Here is a 23,614-nt window from a genome sequence, read left to right on the forward strand (position 1 = left end):
TAGAGAACCAGGAAGGGGGGTCGGTAAATATGTAATTTACCAGCTCCTTCCTTTTCTGAATGGACAGAGTCATAGTCAGTGACATTGTAAAAAAATAAAATTAAATGATAAAAAAAATAATACAATTAAAATACCAAAAAAATTAAAACTACTGACACCAGTGGGTGAACTTCCATGATTGCAAAGGTTACACTTGCGAGATAGGGCCCTGGCATTCCACCACTGTGAGGAGGCCACAAGATGGCAGGAAGGGGGCCCACTGCAGAATTTGTGAAAGGGTCCCACTGTGGGACTGTAATAAAAGGCCCCGCAACGAGAGTAAAGGGCCCCAGGATCAGTGGGAAGAGCTCCAGGCTTAAAGGGAAGGACCCCAGCCAGGGGTCCGGGGGGCCCTTCATGGTTTCTTGCACCGGGGGGGCCCTGAAGGATCTAGTTACACCTCTGCAGCTGTAGATAGCTTCTTCAGTATACCTTTTTTCTATGCATCATGATTAGTTACTATGGACAATACAGGATGCAACAGCCTTTATAAGACAATCACCATTGATACCTCAGTGCTGCCTGCAGCCTGCGTTGTCACTTGGGCTTCCTGTACACTCTCTGTTAGCTCTAGATACTCAGGGAAGACGGTCTCTTTTATGCTCTCCTCAGAGACAGCTGTCAGCTCGGTCAGAGTCTCCTGGCAATCTGCTTTAAATGCCAGTTCAGTCTGATTGGAATATTCGGCAGAGGAAGCGTCACCCTCGAAGGAGGGCTGTGAAACCCCTTCACGTGGTTCGGGATGCTTACGACTCTTGTGAGCAGCAAGATTGTCTTTCTTCTCAAAGCGCTGCCCGCAGATGTCACAGGGGTGTTGGTACAAAGCGGCAGCATCATGCTTCTTCATGTGCCAGTTCAGGGAGGCCTTCTGTCTGCAGGTGAACCCACAGAACTCACACCTTAAAGACAAGAGGAGGAACATTTATTTACAGAGGGGTTATGAGTAAAACTGAAGGAGAAGAGTAGGATTGAGACAGAGTTGCTAATTGGCTGGCTCTGAAAACACATAAATGAGTTCTAGATAGGATCATGTGACCAAATGTTAGCATGACTAGCTTACTCTGGGAGCCTGGAGCCACAATTTGCTTGGGATAGGTATTAGGGATCGACCGATATCGGTTTTTCGTTGCCGATACCGATATTTTGCCCATTGCATATTGGTATCGGCCGATATGGGCCGATATTTTCAACACTAGTTTTGCTAAATAAACACAATTTGACACAAATCTGTTACTGAACCCTTTGATGGGTGGCTGGCTGGCACCCTGTGGTGGGTGTGTGGCTGGCACCCTTTGGTGGCTAGCTGGCACCCTTTGGTGGGTGGCTGGCTGGCACCCTGTGGTGGGTGGCTGGCACCCTGTGGTGGGTGGCTGGCTGGCACCCTTTGGTGGGTGGCTGGCACCCTGTGGTGGGTGGGTGGCACCCTTTGGTGGCTAGCTGGCACCCTTTGGTGGGTGGGTGGCTGGCACCCTGTGGTGGGTGGCTGGCTGGCACCCTGTGGTGGGTGGCTGGCTGGCACCCTTTGGTGGGTGGCTGGCTGGCACCCTGTGGTGGGTGGGTGGGTGGCTGGCACCCTGTGTGGTGGGTGGCTGGCTGGTACAGGCCCAGGGCCTGTGGCTGGCTAGTTGGTACAGCCAGGGCCTGTGGCTGGCTGGCTGGTACAGGCCTGTGGGTGGCTGGCTGGCACTGGGCAGTTGTGGGTGGGTGTATGGTATGTGGCGGCTGTGTTAAACATACTGTGTGCACTGTACACTCACTGTCCCGAGACTCCCCGACTCCCCGACTCCAGATGAGGCTGAGGGAGGCGGCCTAAGAAGGCAGAAGCTGTCCCACTGTGCAGAGGCGCGTGGCGCAACATACACAGTGACGTCACGACAATATCAGCAACCGCCGGGCCGATTCTGATATATATTGGAGAAAGTGCATATCGGCCCTTGATATATCGGCCTTTATCACCTGTACATACAGTGTGGCAGGTCTGAGTCATTTTGTCATTATAAGTGCAAGGTACAGCCAGTCAAAGGACTGTTTCATAGTGTCTTTTTTGTATTTAAAAACATTTGAAAGTGATCAGCTGAACACAAAAATATACTCATTAATGTGTATTAATGTAATTAACCACTTAAGCCCCGGAGGATTTGGCTGCTAAACGACCAGGGGCTATTTTGCGATTCGGCACTGCGTGACTTTAACGGACAATTGCGCGGTCGTGCGACGCTGTACCTAAACGAATTTGGCGTCCTTTTTTTCCCACAAACAGAGCTTTCTTTTGGCGGTATTTGATCACCTGTGCGATTTTTTGATCACGCGCTATAAACAAAAAAAGAGCGTCAATTTTGCAAAAATAGCAATATTTTTCCCTTTTTTTTATATGAAATTCCCCCCCCAAAAAATGTAAAAAATCAAAATTTTTTAACATTTTCGGCCAATTTGTTTTATGCTACCTATGTTTGGTAAAAAAAAAAATCGCAAAAAGCGTATTTTGATTGGTTTGCGCAAAAGTTATTGCGTTTACTGACTAAGGGAAAGATTTTTGTAATTTTTGTTGTTTTTTTTTTAACGCGTAATGGCGGCGATCTGCGATTTTTTTTGCGGTACTGCGACATTGGGGCGGACAGATCGGACCCTTGACTGACATTTTTGACACTTTTGGGGTTACCAGTGACATTTCTACAGTAATCAGTGCTATATATATGCACTGTTACTGTAAAAATACACTGGTAGTGAAGGGGTTAACTTTATTTGAGAGGGAGGGGCTGTGTGTGTCCCTAGGGGCGTGATTCTTACTGTGATTGGCTGTGGCTTCAGCTGTATGCAGAGTGATCAACGGATCTACATAGTAGATCCATATGATCATCTCTCATACAGAGGGGAGAATGACAGGCAGCTTGTTTACACAAGCTGCCTGACTTTCTCCCTCTCCCCCGCCGATCGCAGAGTGGCCGGCGGACATCGGGTCCGCCGGTCACACGCGCGGGGGGGTCCGTGACCATGCGGGAGCGGGAGCGCGCCTCCGGCGGCGCGCGCTCGCTCCCTAGACCCTCACAAGCTAGTGACGTAGCCCTACGTCACTTTGCCTGTGAGGGGCTGACCGCCGACGTAGATCGGCGTGCGGCGGTCGGCAAGTGGTTAAAAACCACGTTTCTATGTATAGTTTTAATAATATACTCACACAGGGCCATGCTTGCTCATTACATATAAAGGTTTACGTTTCTTAGTAGTGCTGCACAATAGTTGTGCCTGTTCCCCTTTCAAGGTAATTATTTAACTTTACAGTCTCTAATATCTTTGAGACTGAGATTTTGGGGTTGATTTACTAAAGGCAAATAGACTGTTCACTTTCCAAGGGAATCTTCCCCAGAGCTTAGTAAATGTGGTGACATTTCACTTTGTAAACAATACCCAATCAACTGCAAGGAATTAAAAAAAAACATTTTTTACTTGCATGAGTGGATTATAGAAGCCAGTAGAGCTCCAGCTCATTGGCTAGGCTCTGGGGAAAATTCCCATGTAAAGTGCATCCTCCCTTGCCTTCAGTTAATCAACACTGTTACTTCAACATCTGTTATCAAGGGGAATTAAATAAATAGAAAAGAAGGCCAATGGATGAAAATTTACACATTTGTATATATAATAGTAGGATTGCCATACTTACTGTATCATCCTTTTCTTGCAGCCAACAAAGGAATGGGAAAACAATGGTCTGTGGAACAAGGTAGCAAGAGCATAGACCAGACCCTTAATAGTGCTAAAGACCAAATGCTGGTCCAAACCCACCTTGTATTAAGGAGATAATTTGTCTTACTAATGGCGCTTTTCCACTGCATGGTACCGCATGATACGTGTTGGAACGGTTCGGTACGGTTTGGTACAGCGGCGCTTTTCCACTACATGGTACGGCTCGCTTAAACAGTACCACCTCGGTTGGGGTTCCAAGCGGGCGGTACCTATACCCTATCCCACAATCCTTTGCATGCAGCCTTGATTGTTTGTCACTACTAGCCACTGATTGGTCAGAGAATCGTTGTAATCCCACCCACTTACTACTTTAGTGGAAAAGCAAACCGAGCCGAGTAGAGTCTAAACCAGGGGTGGGGAACCTTTTTTCTGCCGAGGGCCATTTGGGTATTTTTAAAATCATTTGGGGGCCGTACAAAATTATCAACTTAAAAATGTGCCTGTTATATTTGGTCAAACATTTAATTAACTCACCCCTAATGTGATGGCTGCAACTGCTTCTCTTTGGTGAGGTGTGTGATGTTAGCTGGTATTGATGATGTTGCTACTGGCAACTGGTTTTCCAGGTTTCCCCTTCTTAATGCAGAGTGATTAGTGCCCCCATCAATACAGAGGGATTAGTGCCCCCCATCACTGCAGAGGGATGAGTGCCCCCATCAATGCAGAGTGATTAGTGCCCCCAATCAATGCAGAGCGCATGGGTATTAGAGCGCCTCCTGATTACACACAGAGCAGGGTTCTTCTACTTACCCGGCACGGGCTCTCTCATACGAAGTCACGCCTCCTGGACGACTCCAGTGATAGACGTCACCACTGTGCTGTCTATCATAGGTAGGAGGCGTGACTTTGTATGACAGCAACCGCACTGGGTAAGCAGAGGAACCCGCTCTGTGTGTAATCAGGAGGCGTTCCCCCTCCCCTTCCCCTCCGGAGGCAGCCCAATGGCAGAGCCGGATCAGAAGGCTTCGGGGGCCGCATACGGCCCGCGGGCCGTAGGTTCCCCACCCCTGGTCTAAACAGTGCTGAAAGGTGTCGACTCGTACCACGCAGTGGAAAAGCAAACTGAGCCGAGCTGGGCCAAGCAGTGCCAAGTGGAGCCGAGCCGGTACTTGCAGTGGAAAAGTGCCATACGTAATTTCTGGGGTCAAAGTCTCACAACAAGCAAAGTAGGCCTTCTATGTATGGGGTAGACCTTGCAAAAGGTAGACTTCCTAGCTCCCAACATCATGGAATTGACCGAATTCTGAGATGCTCCTGTCCATCAGAACCTGTGCTTCAACAGTTAAAGCCAGGGCCCACAAAGCAGGATGGTAAATCGATCCTTGAGACAGAAGATCTAGATGATCTGGAAGAGCCCATCAAGCATCTGCCAGGAGTCTTATCAGGTCAGAGTACCAACTCTGCCTGGGCCAAGCCAGAGCCATTAGGATCAACAGAATGCCCTCCATCTCGAACCCGCAATAGCAGACAAGGACAGAATTCTGGGGGAGGCAATACATAGATTAGGGTGTACTGGCCCCAAAGACCCAATGCTTTCAATAGAGGATCTCTGTACCTGAAGTTACACTTCTCCAGTTTGTGTTTGAACCTGGAGGCTAGGATATCTACATTAGATGTCCCCCAACTGTAACATCTATGGATGTAGGGACCACTTCCCTAGGTCCAAATGCTACTTGTCCACACCATATGTAAAAGGTGGATAAGGCTAGAACAGGAAGTTCTATCCAAGACAGGATCCATTTTACCTCTATTTCTTCACCACTGCTGTGTGGTTAAGAAGTGAAACAAATCCTTCAGCCCTCATTCAATAACCATATTGCAAAACAGTTGTGGAAGAACATTGATCACATAGAACTGTATGGCACAATTAAAAGGACTATTATTATTAGACATTTTTTGCAAAATTTTATTTTTTGCTCACTTTGACATTTTTCATTACTATATCATTTAATGATTACGGTATTTAGCACTCACAGAAAAGTGCGTATACATGGTTATATGAATGAAATATGAAAGATATACGATTTTCTAACTTGTCACAGCACTGGTACATTTTTTATATAAAAGATTGCAATACATTATACCTACATATATCATTTCGATTGTACTGTGTCTATTGATCGTAGATGTTTTGCTGCATTTATTATTTCATTCTATTTTCTCGTATTAGGTTAAGTGTGGGTGTCTCAAATTTTATTTTGGTTTAAAAAGCTTTCTTTTCTACCAGCCCACAGGACGCAAGCATAAAATGTGCCTGGCAGAGAGGGGAGACCAGGGACTGGTGAACCTGGCAGAGAGGGGAGACCAGGGACTGGTGAACCTGGCAGAGAGGGGAGACCAGGGACTGGTGATCCTGGCAGAAAGGGGAGACCAGGGACTGGTGAACCTGGCAGAGAGGGGAGACCAGGGGACTGGTGAACCTGGCAGAGAGGGGAGACCAGGGGACTGGTGAACCTGGCAGAGAGGGGAGACCAGGGGACTGGTGAACCTGGCAGAGAGGGGAGACCAGGGACTGGTGAACCTGGCAGAGAGGGGAGACCAGGGACTGGTGAACCTGGCAGAGAGGGGAGACCAGGGACTGGTGAACCTGGCAGAGAGGGGAGACCAGGGACTGGTGAACCTGGCAGAGAGGGGAGACCAGGGACTGGTGAACCTGGCAGAGAGGGGAGACCAGGGACTGGTGAAGCTGGCAGAGAAGGGAGACCAGGGACTGGTGAACCTGGCAGAGAGGGGAGACCAGGGATTGGTGAACCTGGCAGAGAGGGGAGACCAGGGATTGGTGAACCTGGCAGAGAGGGGAGACCAGGGACTGGTGAACCTGGCAGAGAGGGGAGACCAGGGACTGGTGATCCTGGTAGTTGAAGGCACAGTAAATACTCACTGAAGTGGTTTTTCCCCAGTATGAATACGCCGGTGGATGATGAGGTTACTGCTGCTACGGAAGGCACGGGCGCAGAATTCACAGATGAAATCCCTCCGATCTGGCATGAAAACACAAGAAAAGAATCTACTAAGCATTTTTAGTTCACTGTTCATATTATGCTGCCATTGTAACATTTACCTGGAAGGAAAATATTTTGTGACTTTTACTTTTTTCAAGCTTGCTTTTGCATATTTCCATATTAATGGAACAATTTAGCTGCTTAACCTAATGGATTGGATGTCTGTAAGTCAGGTAGAGCAATCAGCATCTCACCTGGATATTTTTTTCAACCTTGCTTTTGCATATTTTCATATTATTGGCACAATTTAGCTGCTTTCCCGAATGGATGTCTGTAAGTCAGGTAGAGCAATCAGCATCTCACCTGGAAAATAACTGTTGGCTAAATCGCCCGCAGTTTGTCTTATTTCATAGGCTTTGCATTACATGAACAGCAAAGGTTTTCCTAAACTATTTTTTTTTTATTGTATTTTTATTAAGAAAATTTGGAAAACAAGTACAAAAATAAATCCCAAAGGGACATTTCAAACAACAGTAGAAATATACAGTAACAAGAAAAAATGAGACTCCAAAGAGCCTAAGCATTGCATATAATAGGAAAAGGATAGAAAGGAAAGACAAAGAGGAGAATAAGGTAGAGAAAAAGGAAGAGCAAAGAGTAGCAAGGACAAAACCTATAACAGTATGACCTGAGAGTTATTTGGGTTAGATAACGGAAGGCCACAGGTTACACAAGGGGAGCTAAGCCATGGGATGCGAGGGGCGATTCATGTGAAGAGGGAGTAGGATTTCCTGCGGCCTCTATCAAGGTTGGGCCCAAAGGGGAACCAAAAGTGGAGGTGTCCCAAGCATCCCATGTCTTATTAAAGTGAGGGATGGTGTCCCCCACCAATGCTGTCATATATTCCATTCTACGTATATCAGTAATTACCTTCAATAATTGAGTTAGATTGGGTGGGGAAGTAGACAACCAATGTAGCGGTATTAACCTCTTGGCTGCCAGCAAAATAAAAGAAGCAAGTTTGTTTGAAATTTCTTTATGGAGTGAAAGGGAAGGCCCAAGAGATAATGTAGCGGGTCCAACGGCAAAAGGCAATCCAGTACCTGTTGGAGGAGGGACATTCCTAAACAATTTTACCTGCTAAATGATTTGTAATTCCGTTAAACTGGTCCTGTTAATTGGGTATGCCTGCCATACTGCATAGCCAAAATAGAAGAAAAAACCCTAGAAAAAAGGAGAACCAAAGCCTCCAATGGTTTGTTCCTAGAGCATAGGGGATTTTTTTTAAGGTTTCGGGATCCTCCAAAGCTGCCTCTCGAAGATCTCATCAAAAATGGGTCAAAGTGGATTAAACAAAGGTGGGATTAATTCATTAAAAACCATTTTGGCTTTATGTCCACCAAACAAGCTAGTGACAACATATGCAAACTGACCCTTCTCACTGAAGCCTCCAAAAGACAAAATATCCTACTTATGCTTCTCTCATTGGACATACAAAACGCCTTTACCTCTATATCCTGGCCCTGTCTCTTTTACATTTTAGAAAAATGGGGCTTTGGCCCCAAATTTCTCTTTATAATTCCCCATTAGCTTTTGTGAAATATGAAAGCTTTAAATCATTCTCAATCTAGCAAGGCTCTGGATAGGGTTGTCTGTTATTTCCGTTCTTGTTTTCCATAGCAATTGTGCCATTAGTCCAACTCATAAGGGACTCACCCAGTATTTAGGGTAAGGACATAATTATATGTGTAAATATACTAAAATCCTGGCTCTCAGAGTCCTGCTATGAAAATTACATATTAGAAAAAAAAAACAATGAAAGCAAAAACTAAGTTGCTAGAAAAGGCGTGAGCTACAGCCTCCAGCTGCTCTAAATTCTATGACCTTAAACCTGGCCCGTAAACCACTCCAACCCAAATAATGGTTGACCTATCTCCAGTTGTAACCGAAAAAAGGAAATCACATAAACAAATGCTTGCAACTGTCTGACAATTTTTTATATTCTATTAATGTTCACATTATTTGTTTATAGACTGTACTAGCATTTTTTAGATCTTATTGAAGCACTATATTATGCTACACATAATATAGTACTTTGCTGTTAAAATGTAAATCTCCCTTTTTGTAAAAAATTATAAATGCACATACACGTGCCTTTGTTTTTTTTTTTTTTGCATATGAACCTGCAAAGCATTGCAACCCTGATCAGTGTATCCCAGGCGCAGTACCAGGCTCCTGCAACCCTGGTCAGTGTATCCCAGGCGCAGTACCAGGCTCCTGCAACCCTGGTCAGTGTATCCCAGGTGCAGCGCCAGGCTCCTGCAACCCTGATCAGTGTATCCTAAGTGCAGTGCCAGGCTCCTGCAACCCTGATCAGTGTATCCTAAGTGCAGTGCCAGGCTCCTGCAACCCTGATCAGTGTATCCCAGGCGCAGTGCCAAGCTCCTGCAACCCTGGTCAGTGTATCCCAGGTGCAGCGCCAGGCTCCTGCAACCCTGATCAGTGTATCCTAAGTGCAGTGCCAGGCTCCTACAACCCTGATCAGTGTATCCCAGGTGCAGTGCCACGCTCCTGCAATCCTGATCAATGTATTCCAGGTGCAGTGCCACGCTCCTGCAACCCTGATCAGTGTATCCCAGGTGCAGTGCCACGCTCCTACAACCCTGATCAATGTATTCCAGGAGCAGTGCCAAGCTCCTGCAACCCTGATCAGTGTATTCCAGGAGCAGTGCCAAGCTCCTGCAACCCTGATCAGTGTATCCCAGGTGCAGTGCCAGGCTCCTGCAACCCTGATCAGTGTATCCCAGGTGCAGTGCCAGGCTCCTGCAACCCTGATCAGTGTATCCCAGAGGCAGTGCCAGGCTCCTGCAACCCTGATCAGTGTATCCCAGGGGCAGTGCCAGGCTCCTGCAACCCTGATCAGTGTATCCCAGGTGCAGTGCCAGGCTCCTGCAACCCTGGTCAGTGTATCCCAGGTGCAGTGCCACGCTCCTGCAACCCTGATCAATGTATCCCAGGTGCAGTGCCAAGCTCCTGCAACCCTGATCAGTGTATTCCAGGAGCAGTGCCAAGCTCCTGCAACCCTGATCAGTGTATCCCAGGGTGCAGTGCCAGGCTCCTGCAACCCTGATCAGTGTATCCCAGGTGCAGCGCAAGGCTCCTGCAACCCTGATCAGTGTATCCCAGGTGCAGTGCCAGGCTCCTGCAACCCTGATCAGTGTATCCCAGGTGCAGTGCCAGGCTCCTGAAACCCTGATCAGTGTATACCAGGTGCAGTGCCAGGCTCCTGCAACCCTGACCAGTGTATCGCTGGTGCAGTGCCAGGCTCCTGCAACCCTGATCAGTGTATCCCAGGTGCAGTGCCAGGCTCCTGCAACCCTGATCAGTGTATCCCAGGTGCAGTGCCAGACACCTGAAGACTTTTCCTTCAGCTCCTTGCCCATACGGAGGTATGGACTTTCAGTTAGAGAGCTGGAGGAAGTGTCAATGGACTATGAGTACAGTGAGCATGACTTTTGTTACATTTGGAAAACTACAAGTCTCTCTCCTGATGTCGCAGACGGGAGTTGTAATTTAGTTATTCACAGATCCTTGCGCAGCCACGCCAATTTCAAACCTGACAGTAGCTGCGAGGGAGGTGAATCCCCCAGTGGGGTGAGGCACAATGTTACACCCTAAAAATGGGTGTAACATTGTCTTAAACGTGTTAACCTTTAAAGGGCTTTTTAATGCACAGCATTATTTCAAAAAGAAGAATTAACATTCCATACTGTTGGGCTGCTTTAGTCCTCTTCTTCCCAGTACTTCTGATTGTGGTAGGGCATGTGACATTGCAAGGCCAATCAGCAAAGTCATACTGGGGGTCCAAAGCTTCATGTAAACAACATTTGAGTGATGTGCATGGGAAATGTGCAGTCACTCCAAGCTGCCTATATCTGTAGTGCTACTAAATGTTTTGACCTCTGAGGCAGAGAGGTGGGCTGATGACATCACGCTCTCTAACTCAGCCAGTCAGAGGAAGCTTTGTATTCATTCACAGAATACAAAGCTGCTTATGAATGGCTGAGCGCCACTCAGACCAACTCTTATTTTATTCAAGGCATTAGAAGTAAAGTCTCTGTATCACAGCCAGAAACTAGCACTGTGCACTGTATGTAGCTGAAGCTACATACAGTTCATACAGGGCTTTGAGCCAGTGCACCACTTAGTGAAGGAAATAGTTCATTTGGACCAGCTTGGTCCTAACTATTTAAAGTGACAGGAAACATTGAGATCGGCTTTAACCTCTTCCTATGCATTTTTCATAATTTCCTAGGTTTACTTTAAAGAATTTACGTGAGAAAAGCAGTGACTGCCATTGCTGAGTTTCTTCTGAAAGTGGCAGTTGTTTTGCTGACACAATACCTTTAATGCTTTCTGAGTCACTGACATTAACAAATATATAGATCAAGAAATTCAGAAAGGAGTTTTAAGTCCTTATCTGCATATTTGTTCCAGGACAGTTACTTTGAAAACTTTGAAGCAGAAGGGTCCCCATAACACCCAGGCAACCAGAGTTTTTAGAAGAGGTCAGCAATGGCGTCTTCATGTTGCTCTTATGGCACATTCAGTTTTCATAACATGCAGTGATGATAAAAATGCAAGGTTACCACTATGTCTCTTTTCGTGCTCTTTAAGGTGCTTTTTAAAGTTGAAGCTCTTCCCACAGTCAGATACCGAACAGCGGAAGGTGCGCTGATTCATGTGCTGATACTTCTGGTGATACTGAAAGGGAGCAATGGAGAAAAGTAATTCAACATCACAATCGTAGAATTTACTAACACCAGTGTAAAGTAAAAAAGGTAACTTTAATGGAAAACCATTTGCATATATTTAACACTGAACGTCAGGCAAACAGCTAAATACACGGATCAAATACAAAGAAGGCAGTGATGGCGAACCTTGGCACCCCAGATGTTTTGGAACTACAATTTCCATGATGCTCATGCACTCTGCAATGTAGTTGAGCATCATGGGAAATATAGTTCCAAAACATCTGGGGTGCCAAGGTTCACCATCACTGATATAAGGGAACTGTTTTACCTGCCAAAAGGGTTTGTATGAACTGTAGGTCCATCCAGTCCAAAGATTTACAAATGCTTTCAGGACGGCACACCCAGCCTGGTGACCTGACTTTTCTCTGCTTCAGTTAAGCATCACAACTAGGTCATGTCCCAACCCCCAACCTATCATTGGACAGTGAACAGCAACAGAATGAGTAGGTCATCTCTCTGCTCTCTCCCCATCAGTGCGTGTTATAACAGGACACCTAATTGGCCGCAAGCACTCTCTTTCTCAAGTAACTGAAATCAAGTACTTACACTAGTAGCAGTTACAAAACATGTAATGATTGTTTATGAATTGCATAACTGCAATTATTTGTTTTTTTAATATCTAGAATTAAGCTTTAATGAATGGAATGTGTGTTCTGTACTGCACAATTAAGATACACGCATATCTTAGACATAGTAATGGGCACGTTGTCCACTGGCGCAGTGCAGTGGCAAAGAGATACAAGCTGACTCTAAATTTGTCTCAGCAAACTCCACACTGAAACACTTTATTCTAAATTAAAGTGGTTGTAAAACTCTGAAATGAAAAATGAACAAAGTATATCCTTTTATACCGTGTACTTGCCTCAATCTAAAGCTTTTTTAAGTGTAATTTTCTCTCAGCTGTCTCCATGATTCACTTCTAACAGCTTATGTTGACATTGACACCAGACAGACAATATGAAAAGACTGCTCCACCCCCCTTCCAGCACACAGCAAGTGATTGCCAGCCTCAGATATCCATGTTTCCCTATGAGAGTATGTAAGGGGGGGTCAATTACCTCCACTTAGGTCTTTCACCAGCTGCGATCAAGGACCATCAGACGAACGATCGTCCAGTTTACTCGTAGTGTGTACCCAGCTTTAGATGACAATGAGCTCTCTTCTCTATTCCGGGCAGTGTATGACATCAGATCCCCCACCCACCAGAAGATTGATACAGAGTCACCCAGGAAGCACTGTCACTCCTGGTATAATGGCCCTTGAATAAGAAAGGAGGAACCAAGTAATTGGTATAATAGCTCTGAGAAATGAGCTGACAAATCCACTTGGAAATGGCAGCTCAAGAAGCAGCCTGATCCTGTGAGGACCTCACGTAGAACATACAGGGACTCAGACTGTTGAAACAAAACTGTAGACTTCGGATAAATTCAAACAGCTTGAACAACATCTATAGAGTAAAGCCTCGTACACACGCACCGATTGTTGGCCGTAAATTTTCGGCCAACGTCCGATCAGCCGTTTGTCGGCTTGTTAGTATGATGATTCCGACAACCGACTGCGACTTTTTCAGCCGAACAAAATCTGTTGTGCATGCTATAAAATTTTTGTTGGCCATCAACAGAACGGCCGATTGTTCGTCAGTCAGTACAGATTTCGGCAGACAAAAATCAGATGAGCAAGACTGGGCATGCTCAGAGAAGAAAAAACACACGGAAAGTCAACGATCACATGACATCACTTCTGAAGTTGGTTTCTGTCGTCCAACAAAAGTCCAGTGCAAGTCTAGAGCACATTTCAACCAACAAACAACACTGGACAAAAGACGGCCGATTGTTCGGCCGACAATCGGTGCCTGTGTACGGGGCTTTAAAACACCTCATTAGGATGCTTAAGTTTAGGACAAAAGGACGGAAATACAAAGTCCTGATTCAGGTGAAACTCGGAAGCCACCTTAGGAAAAAAAAGGAGGACTGAGGTCTCAACAACAACTTATCCTGGTGAAGAACCAGAAAAGGCCAACCCTAAGACCCTCCAAGCTGAAGTAATGGCAACCAAAAAAACCAAGGCGTGGCAAGGCAATCTCCCAGAAAGTTTCAAATGGAGCAGTCTCTAAAACACAAAATCAAGGTCCCACAACACCAAAATAAGGTTTCCTGGAGACAAGAGGGGCCAAAAGAGTGGAAAAATACCATGTGATACCCTGCACAATGGGTTTTACCAGGGAATAAAACATGATAGGTCTCTGAAACAGAACTGCCAAGGCTGAGATCTGCCCCTTGATGGTACTTAAGATCAGAGACATGGCCACACCAGACTGGAGAAAAGCCAAAATGTGAACCTTACGAGCCTCACACCAGATGAAATAAGGCTTCCATATACAATGGTATACCTTCCTGAGAGTCAACTTTTTTTGCCCTGAGAAGAGTAGGAATCACAAAATCAGAAACCCTTCTATCCCTCAGGACTTGGGTTTTAACAGCCATGTCGTCAAAGCCACGGCCATAAAGCAAAACTTAAGATCGAACCCTGTGACAGCAAGAGGAGTAAAGACCAGAGAAAACAAATCCCAATGTGTCACCAGAGCATCCCCCATACACACCTAAGGATCCCTAGCCTGGGACACAAACGTGTCCAGCTTGTTTTTGAATCTGGATCCTCATTTAGGATCCCCTACCACAGACAAATATCTGTGAACACCCCAGGATGACAGGCCCAATCCCTCAGGTACAGCTGTTGATGGCTAAAAAAGTATTTCTGCCAATTTTCCTGGAGTAAAACTGGATATACGTGACGGCATAAAACGTTGGCTACCATCTTCCCCAGCTACCTCATGCAGACACAAATCAAGGCGCTTTCCAGCGACCTCAGAGACTCCACCTTGGATTGAAGGGGCAGGCATTTGCTTGCGAAAGCAGCTTTTTCTCATGTGTCTAGGATTAAGCCCAAAAACTCCAGGACTTGTGATGAATCAGAGATGATTTCTGAAGGTTCAGCACCCAACAGAACCTTTCCAGGACCTGTACCATCTGATGGACATTTGATGTCAAGGGCTGATCCGATTGTTCTCTTATATGCAGAACTTCCCCACAATGGGAATACCTCAAGCCCTCATTAAACTCAAAATAGGAGACAACACCTTGGTAAACATTCTGGAACCCATGTAAAGACTGAACGGCAATGTCACAAACTAGCAGTGGCGATCCTCCACTGCTAATCACAGAAACTATTGGGGAGGCTGGAAAATCAGGATTTTCAGATAGACATCCTTGATTTCCACTGATCCCTGGGAGTCCCCCTGATGATGTAAAGCAATTATCATTCCTGTGGACTTCATCTTAAATTTCTGTCCCCCCCAGGAATTTGTTAAGACCCTTGAAGTCCAGAATCGGTTGGACATCTCTGATTTGGGAACTGTGAACCATGAAGCTGAGCTTGAAGCATAGGGGACATGATGATCCCCTGACACTGTAGCATTTCTAGAGCTGCAAAATGCTCTTTCATATGGCTCCGAAGAGCACATAAAATCATGGAGGGGAAAATCTGTAAAACTCCAGTTAGTAACCTTTGGACACCATGCTGCAAACCCAGTCATCTATGACTTACTGAGTCCACACAGCAGTGAAGGCTAATAGACATCCCCACACCTAAACGAGTAGGGGAGCCCCTTCAATGAGGAAGGAACTCCTCTCCAGAACTGTAGGACTTGGGAATCCAGTTCTTATCACGAAACTGGGACGTAGGTTTCTGTTTAGAGTACAAGGAACTCTTCTTGGATTTCCAAGGCAGCACTGGTTTCTGGCCTGTCACTTTCTTCCTTAGGAGTAAGAAAGTGCTTTTTACCCATAGTCATCTTCATATGAAAGCATCCAAGGACAGTCAAAACAAGCACTTGCCCTCAAATTGTATCCTGTTTACTTGCTTTTTGCAGAGAAGTTGCACCAGCCAGCACTTGAGTCATGGGATACATCCCATATGAACTAACCTAGCGCTCAATCTGGAAGTTGCCCGATGGAATTATTCAAGGCAGCAACAGAGAAACTTAAGGCTCTTGGAAAATAATCCAGCAATTGCCAAATAGATCCCCGGGGGGTCGATTCTGTGGAACAAAGCATATACTTTGTTTAAACCTTGAGAGCATGGCAAGCTCCCGCCGCTGCCAGAGCAGGCTGCAGAACCACTCTCACCAAAAGGAACCTCACCCACCTTGACCATTAGGGCCTTATTCAAGTAAGAAAAAACTTTTAGTCAGCTGCCAGAACCCATATCCAGTGACTTTGAGAGAAGAGGACTCTCTTCTGGAGGGGTCAACTTCAAACTTGTGTGCACTGCGTCCGCCAGGGAACTCACTGTGGTCTTCTGTGTCTAAGGCAGTCCCAGGCCTTGAGACTCCTAACCTAATCTCTATAAAAGCGGCTTCAAAGCCCAACCATCTATAGGACTGGATTCCATGTGGTATATAAAAAAGACCAAAACCAAAAAATGAACTGCTTAGAGAAAAGATTAACAAAAATTACAAAATGTATCAGTGATATAACACATGATCCAACACCCAATTAAAACATCTCAGCAATTAAAATGCCAATTGCACTGACAATGGGGTACTTTGATGTAGTGGTGGGCTTGCGCACGATATGGCCATATGGTTGGACCAAATCTCAATTTTTTGCCTTTATATTTGATAGTCATTTCTTTTGCATGTGTGCGCTATTCTCTGTAAATATGCATGTCGCTTGGTTCATAGCTGCACCAGCTTTAGAAATGCATGTTCAGGGTGTGCCCCCCCCCCCCCCCAGCTCTTTGTTTGTTTGTTATGTATTCGGTCCTGACCAGACTTCTGGGGTTGAGCACCCCACCCTCCCACACCTGTACTCTATCAGTGTCCACTAGCAAGCAGATATAGGAGGAGTCCCTTATAGTGCAGTTGCACATCTCTCCCAGTAAGGAGTAAGTATCTCCAATGGTGAGAGGTTGGATTCATCCTTCTTTTTATGGATAGTGTAGGACCCACTGATAATGGGGTACTTTGACGTAGTGGTGGGCTTGAGCACGATATGGCCACATGGTGGGACTAAATCCCCATTTTTTGCCTTTACATTTGATAGTCATTTATTTTGCATGTGTGCGCTATTCTCTGTAAATATGCATGTCGCTTGGTTCATAGCTGCACCAGCTTTAGAAATGCATGTTCAGGGTGTGCCCCTCCAGCTCTTTGTTTGTTCATTGCACGGACATGACACACCCATTCACAGAACAATATCACATTCATACAATGCAAGGAGGATACCCGAGTAATCAGTAAGTTATCACAATGATACAGATGGTTTCTTCTTTATGATGGGGATTGTGTTCCAGTGATCTACAGTTAAATACTCAACAAAAAATTTAATATACGGTATGTTAATGAAAACATTACAATATCCAAATTAAAATTTTAATGGACAGTAGATAGGGGGCCTGATATGAGCTCAATAAAGGATAGGTATCTGCCAAATGGTGTCCCAATAGATCTGGACTAAATAGGTAATTGAAATACTCTAGGACATAGTAGACACACCCACTTGGTACATGCCAAATAGTCTCCTTTAAGAGATATTATTCTGATAATACAAATCTGAAGGCTTTATTCTGTCCCATAATACAGGTGATCAGGTTGAAAACAACTGTAGATACTGGCTAAAACAATGGGCATGGCAGTCGTACCAACATGTACAGTGCCTTGAAAAAGTATTTATACCCCTTTAAATTTTTGCACTTTTTGCCATGTTACAACCAAAAATGTAAATGTATTTTATTGGGATTTTATGTGGTAGACAGACAAAAAGTGGCACATAATTGTGAAGTGGAAGGAAAATGATAAATGTTTTTCAAAAATTGTTACACATAAATATGTGAAAAGTGTGGTGTGCATTTGTATTCAGCCCCCTTTATTCTTTCAAAACTTTAGTTAGGGGTATCAAAATAAAGGGGGCACCAGCCTAGTGGAATCTAGTGGAAGCAATTACCTTCAGAAGTCACCTAATTTGTAAATATAGTTCACCTGTGTGTAATTTTGTGTTGACAATTGAGAATCTTCTTTGGATGAGTCCTCTCAGGAGGAGACCTTGAGACTCCTCCTGAGAGGAGACTCATCCAAAGAAGATTCTCAATTGCCAACAGCTTCCCTCTTCCCCTCCTGAGGAAGTTCTTCTGACAACTCACCCCCCCCCCCCTTTAACTACTTGCCGACTGCCGCAAGTAAATTTACTGCGGCGGTCAGCCCCGGCCAGGCAGAGTGACGTTAATTAACGTCACTCGCCTGTCACTCCTTTTAGAGCCAATAGCGGGGGAGCGCGCGCCCGCTGAGGCTCGTTCACAGAGGAGTGCGGGCGTGTCACACTACGATCGCCGGTACAGCGGGAGAAAGGCAAAGCGGCTTATGTAAACAAGCCGTCTGTCAGTTCTCCCTGTGTAAAAATGAAGATCAGACGGTTCTACTATGTAGAACCGTTGATCTTTGTTTTTACACTAGGAGACATGTCCCTGCACAGTTAGAATCACGCCCCTAGGACACACTTAACCCCTCCCTGTCCAATACAGTTAACCCCTTCCCTGCCAGTGTCATTTTTGCAGTAACAGTGCATATAAATAGCACTGATTACTGCAGTAATGTCGCTGGTACCCCCAAAAGTGTCAAAAATGTCAGTCAAGGGTCCGATATGTCGCAGTACCGCAAAAAAAAAAAAAAAAATCGCAGATCGCCGCCATTACTCGTTAAAAAAAAAACCACCAAAAATGACAAAAATCTTTCCCTTTGTTAGTAAACGCAATAACTTTTGCGCAAACCAATCAAAATACGCTTTTTGCGATTTTTTTTTACCAAACATATGTAGCGTAAAACAATTTGGCCGAAAATGTTAAAAAAATTTGATTTTTACATTTTTTTGGGGGGGAATTTCATATAAAAAAAAGTGAAAAATATTGTTATTTTTGCAAAAATTACGCTCTTTTTTTGTTTATAGCGCATGATCAAAAAATCGCACAGGTGATCAAATACCACCAAAAGAAAGCTCTGTTTGTGGGAAAAAAAGGACGTCAAATTTGTTTGGGTACAGCGTCGCACGACCGCGCAATTGTCCGTTAAAGTCACGCAGTAAAAAATCACAAAAAAAACCCTGGTCAGGAAGGGGGTAAAATCTTCCGGGGCTTAAGTGGTTAAGGTGAGGGGGTCCTGCAAACCAGAAATGGCTGCAGGAAATTCCAACCTAGACACAAAGGAAGTGGAGGATTTTGTCCCTAAAACAATGGAAATACCAGGTAACGGTAGGGGTTAGGAGCAAAGCTGATCCCTTGTTGAGGTATTATTGGGCGCACTATGCAGAGATTCTTCCCTACCTGAGAGAAGAACTTGGGAGCCCATCCCATTGTCCTTTTCACACCTCTCTGCCCTTGTGTCGTCACGCGTAGGGGAGGGGCAAGGACGGACGGAACGCTTCACTACTATCTGCCGAGACTGTCGGCTGCCGGGTTATTGAAGCAGGCAGACGGGAACGGCGTCTCGCACTATACCACCATGATATCACCATTCTCCGGTTTGAGTAATCACAGTTGTGGCCCTCCGAAGGTGCATATATGCACCTGTACATGTGAGTGTGATTTACTTCTTTTTTATAAATAAAATTTTATTAAGGATTTCAACACTATTGTGAGTTTTCTTATATCTGCATTTGGCGCTGCATTGAGTGATACGGTTTACCAGCCAAAGTTGTTTCCACTGGGAGGAGCCATACAGATCCAGATGGGCACACACTGAGATCCCCTGCATATACGCTTTATCGTATATATTTTAAGGTGAGCACCCACTCACAAGGGGGTGCACGGTTGCCGTTTACCTGTGACACTCTGGTCACTCACTATTGGGAAGCACCAGCCACTTTAAGGTGGCCTGATCACTATCTTAGGATTTTTTGTTTTGCCACCGAGTTTCACGGGGACTATTATTATTGGACTTTTTTGTATTTTGCACATTGAATCATTTTGCACTTTTGTATTCATATGTATTTTATGTTTTAATTTTGCTTTATTCATTTGCGTATATATATTTTTTGGTACATATTATTTATTAGTCACTGCTTGGTAGATATTAATTATTTATTTATTTGCTCAGCACTCTTTATTTAAATTAGATAACGATGAAGTTTGCTTAGGGTCAATTGGTCTGTAACCCTGATATGGGAACAGGGCCAGATTAACATAGGGGCTATTGGAGCTGCAGCTCCAGGCCCCTACCTTAATATAGGCCCCGGGTTGGCTATATTCACTGTTACCGCTCTTCTGTCACTTGTAAACAGAGAAGTCTGGCTTCTATGCTCGCTTCCCCAGGCAGCTCCCTCAGAACCTCCCCACACAGCACGAAGGCCGGGCAAGGAGGGACAGTTGCCGATGCATGGATGTGTTTATGGGCTTCAGAGACAGCATCCCATGTGGAATTAGGCATGCATGGCTGTACCCTTCCTCCTCTGGGTGCATGCCAAGGCACGGCCCTTAAGGCCCTTCAAAATCCTCAGCACCAAGCCCATGATGCTCTTAATCCGGCCCTGTATGGGAAGGGCCACTCAGCTGAGGGGCATGTTTGCCAAGCCAGACACCTATCTGGCAAGTCACCTTGCAACATGTGTTCCAATACTTACTGCACTGTAGCCGTGCTAGGGCCATGCTGGATTTTTGCTAGAGCTGGGCTAGCATTTTGCCAGAGCTGCTGCAAATATATTGGTTGCTATCAGCGACACCCTTCTGTTCTCCACCGTATAGACAGTGCCCATTCTGCTGCTCCTGATCATACTCACATTCAGATATTGACGCTTAGAAAAAATCTTCCCACAGTTCTCATATTCACACATCAGCAGCTCTGTCATTGTGTCCTTCCTGCAAATACAAAAGCTCTCTGTTACATACTGAAATAATGGGAGAAGACCCCTTTGGGAGATGCCACAGTAGGGTTTTCATTGTGCAAGTTTTCAAAATAATTATTTTGGCTATCTGTATATCACACAAAGTTAATCAAGTTACCTGATCAAACCCTATTAAGAAAACTCAGACATACTAAAGTCCCGTACACACGTACTGATCGTCGGCCGAACGATAGGCCGTCTTTTGTCCAGGGCTGTCGTGTCTGTTGAAAACTGCAAAAGACTGCACACAAATTTTGTCGGCCAACAACAGCCGACTGCAGAATTGATGTCATGTGATGGTTAACTTTCCGTGTCTTTTTTCTTTTCTGAGCATGCCCAGTCTTGCAAATCTGCTGTCTGTCGGCCGAAATCTGTACTGACTGGCGAACAATCGCCGTTCTGGTGTCGGCATACAAAAATTTTAATGCTTGCACGACAGATTCTGTTCGGCCGAAAGTGCCCTGTCGGCAGCATCATACTAACAAGCCGAAAATCGGCCGATCGGTCGTCGGCCGAATCTTTTCGGCCGACAATCTGCACGTGTGTACGGGCCTTTAGAGTGTATGATCTTCAAGCTGCCAGACCTAAGTCAAGTCATAGACGGAGCCATTTTATTTCCTGCAACCACGGTTGATTCCCCCATCAATACTGACTCCCACTGAGCCATTGTGTTCTCCTGGCGGAGGAAGCAGTCCCTGCCAGGAGAACACAGTGAATATTGCTAGTAGCTATAGCAGCGGCTGGTAAAAATCGCATGTAAAATCCAACAGGCTTGTTGTACCAAAGTTGATCAATCGATCAACTTGGGTACAATCAGCCTGCCCATACATGGTTCAAATCTAAGTTGGTTCAGCCGGAACAGTCTATGTCCGGATTAAGACGTTCAATGTGGATGGGGGAATCCTCCCCACTGTGCTATTGTGTTTTGATGGCGGGGGAGCGTCACAATACAATGATTAGCGCTGCCGGCTATAGCACTGACTGGCACTAATCGACTGGGAAAAACCAAACAACCTGGGTATTACATAGGTCGAACAGTAGATCGACTTCTGTACAACCAGGGTGCCCATACATGGGTTGAAATTTGTGTGGTCCCTGCTGTACTGGGTGAATTTCAATCCATGTATGAGTGAAGTGTTGGGTGGAGGGAGATTACCTGTATAAAAATATTGGCACCGTCCCCAAAAAGTAGAAATGCAAGGTATGTTCCAGGTCTCAAGGGAAGGAAGAAACACAGCAGATGGGGGATTTGAGTGTGCCCAAGACAAAAAAAATCTAATAGCTAAAAACCATACATTTTAATTGATAATACAATCAGAAATCTATCACACAAGAATATAATACATTAAAATTCCTGCACATATGCGTATATAAATACAGTACACATGTTAAGATATTGGATGAACCCCAAAAGAGGTACAGATCGACGCGTTTCGCCAATACAGGCATTTCTAGGATCCGACTTCTATTTCGTGTAAGCCTCCACAAACCATCCATGAACAATAAATGCAAAGAACATCCTATTATTATAAGTATTGAAAGGGCAGAGGGACATGAGGTCTAAAATTAAATAAGATGATGAATCTGGACGTTGAGAATGTAAGTGGGGATATCGACACTAAAATAGGAATAACAAAACAATTTAATCTCCCAAACAGGCTGAGACATCAGATAGTAAACCCTAAATAAACCCAGTCAGGGTCAGCTATAGCACAGTGAAGCATCCATATCCCAGTGGCATACCTACATCAAAGAGAAAAAAATGCCAAAAAAAAACAATCCAATCCATGTATGGCTGACTTAATAGGCTTCCACTAAGAGAAAGGAGTAGTAAAAGCACAGTCAATGTGCTATGCTACTTAGCAGGATGCAGAGCCTTTTGTTATCAGCAAACAACAGATCACTATTATAGTGATTGGTTGTTGCCACACAGATTTCCAATGCAAAAAAGCTGCACCACTGCCAAATCCTTATTTTTCTTTGAGAAAACTTTATTCCGTGTGTTCCCTAAATAACATGACACTTCCCAACCACCCTGCTCCTCCTTTCAAACATTTTATAAAGTGTTAGTAAACTCAAGCACGAAAAAATCCGCTGACAGGCTGAGAGAATTTAATTTCTCTGGAGAGGGGAAATGCAATCCACAAATATCTTACTGGTGACCCTAGCATAGAGAAAAAACTTTTCAGTGAAAGGGAATTTAAAAATACACACGGCCATTCACTAATATCAGAGAAGAAGCAGTTTAACCATAATCAAACCCATAAAGGGTTCTTTACTGTTAGAGCAGTAGGGATGTGGAATTCTCTTCCACAACCAGCAGGGAGCATCAATAGTTTCAAAAAAACTATTAGATGGGCATCTTAATGATCACAACATACAGGGATAGAAGTTTTAACCACTTCTGGACCGGAAGGTTTTGCCCCCTTAATGACCAGGCCATTTTTTGCGATACGGCACTGCGTTACTTTAACTGACAATTGCGCAGACGCGTGACACTGTACCTAAATAAGATGTAAGTAAGTATTTTTTTTCCACAAATAGAGCTTTGTTTTGGTGGTATTTGATCACCTGTGCGTTTTTATTTTTTGCGTTATAAACAAAAAAAGTGCGACAATTCTTAAAAAAAAACAATATTTTTTACTTTCTGCTATAAAACAAAGCCAATTAGGAAAAAATAAAAAAATCTAATTTTTTTTATCAAAAGGGCCAATATGTATTCAGCTACATATTTTTGGTAAAAAAAAAATCCCAAAAAGTGTTCTTTGATTGGTTTGCGCAAAAGTTATCGTGTCTACAAACTAGGGGCTAGATTTATGTAATTTTTATTTATTTTATTACTAGTAATGGCGGTGATCAGTGATTTTTAGTGGGACTGCGACATTGGGGCGGACAGATCAGACACCTGACACTTTCGAGGGGACCAGTGACATTACTACAGTAATCAGTGCTAAAAATATGCACTGTTAATGTATTAATGACACTGGCAGGGAAGGGGTTAACCTAGGGGTTAAGTGTGAGCCTAGGGGATTTTTTCTAACTGTCTGGGGAGGGACTTGTGAAATGATAACAGAGACCTGTGATCCTATATAGAAGAAGCACAGTATGTATTCCTTTTAGGAGAGAACAAGGGGTTAACACCAGGGACGAGCAT

General features: G+C 44.6%; 1 protein-coding gene across 1 annotated transcript in view; it reads right to left on the reverse strand.

Annotated features, from left to right (window-relative positions):
* Positions 1-449: 449 nt before the first annotated feature.
* The window catches only part of LOC309562501 (zinc finger protein 692-like), an 84,027-nt gene continuing 60,862 nt past the window's right edge, over positions 450-23,614 (reverse strand). Inside the window, exons 9-12 of the mRNA XM_082266737.1 lie at positions 20,356-20,430; positions 11,369-11,483; positions 6,659-6,758; positions 450-938 (exon numbers count right to left, since the gene is read on the reverse strand). Of these exons, the coding sequence (XP_082122863.1) occupies positions 527-938; positions 6,659-6,758; positions 11,369-11,483; positions 20,356-20,430 (702 nt within the window). The 3' untranslated portion in view covers positions 450-526. The remainder of the gene's footprint in view (positions 939-6,658; positions 6,759-11,368; positions 11,484-20,355; positions 20,431-23,614) is intronic.

The sequence above is a fragment of the Pelophylax lessonae genome (genome assembly GCF_965119305.1).
Source record: "Pelophylax lessonae genome assembly, chromosome: 9".
Taxonomy (NCBI): domain Eukaryota; kingdom Metazoa; phylum Chordata; class Amphibia; order Anura; family Ranidae; genus Pelophylax; species Pelophylax lessonae.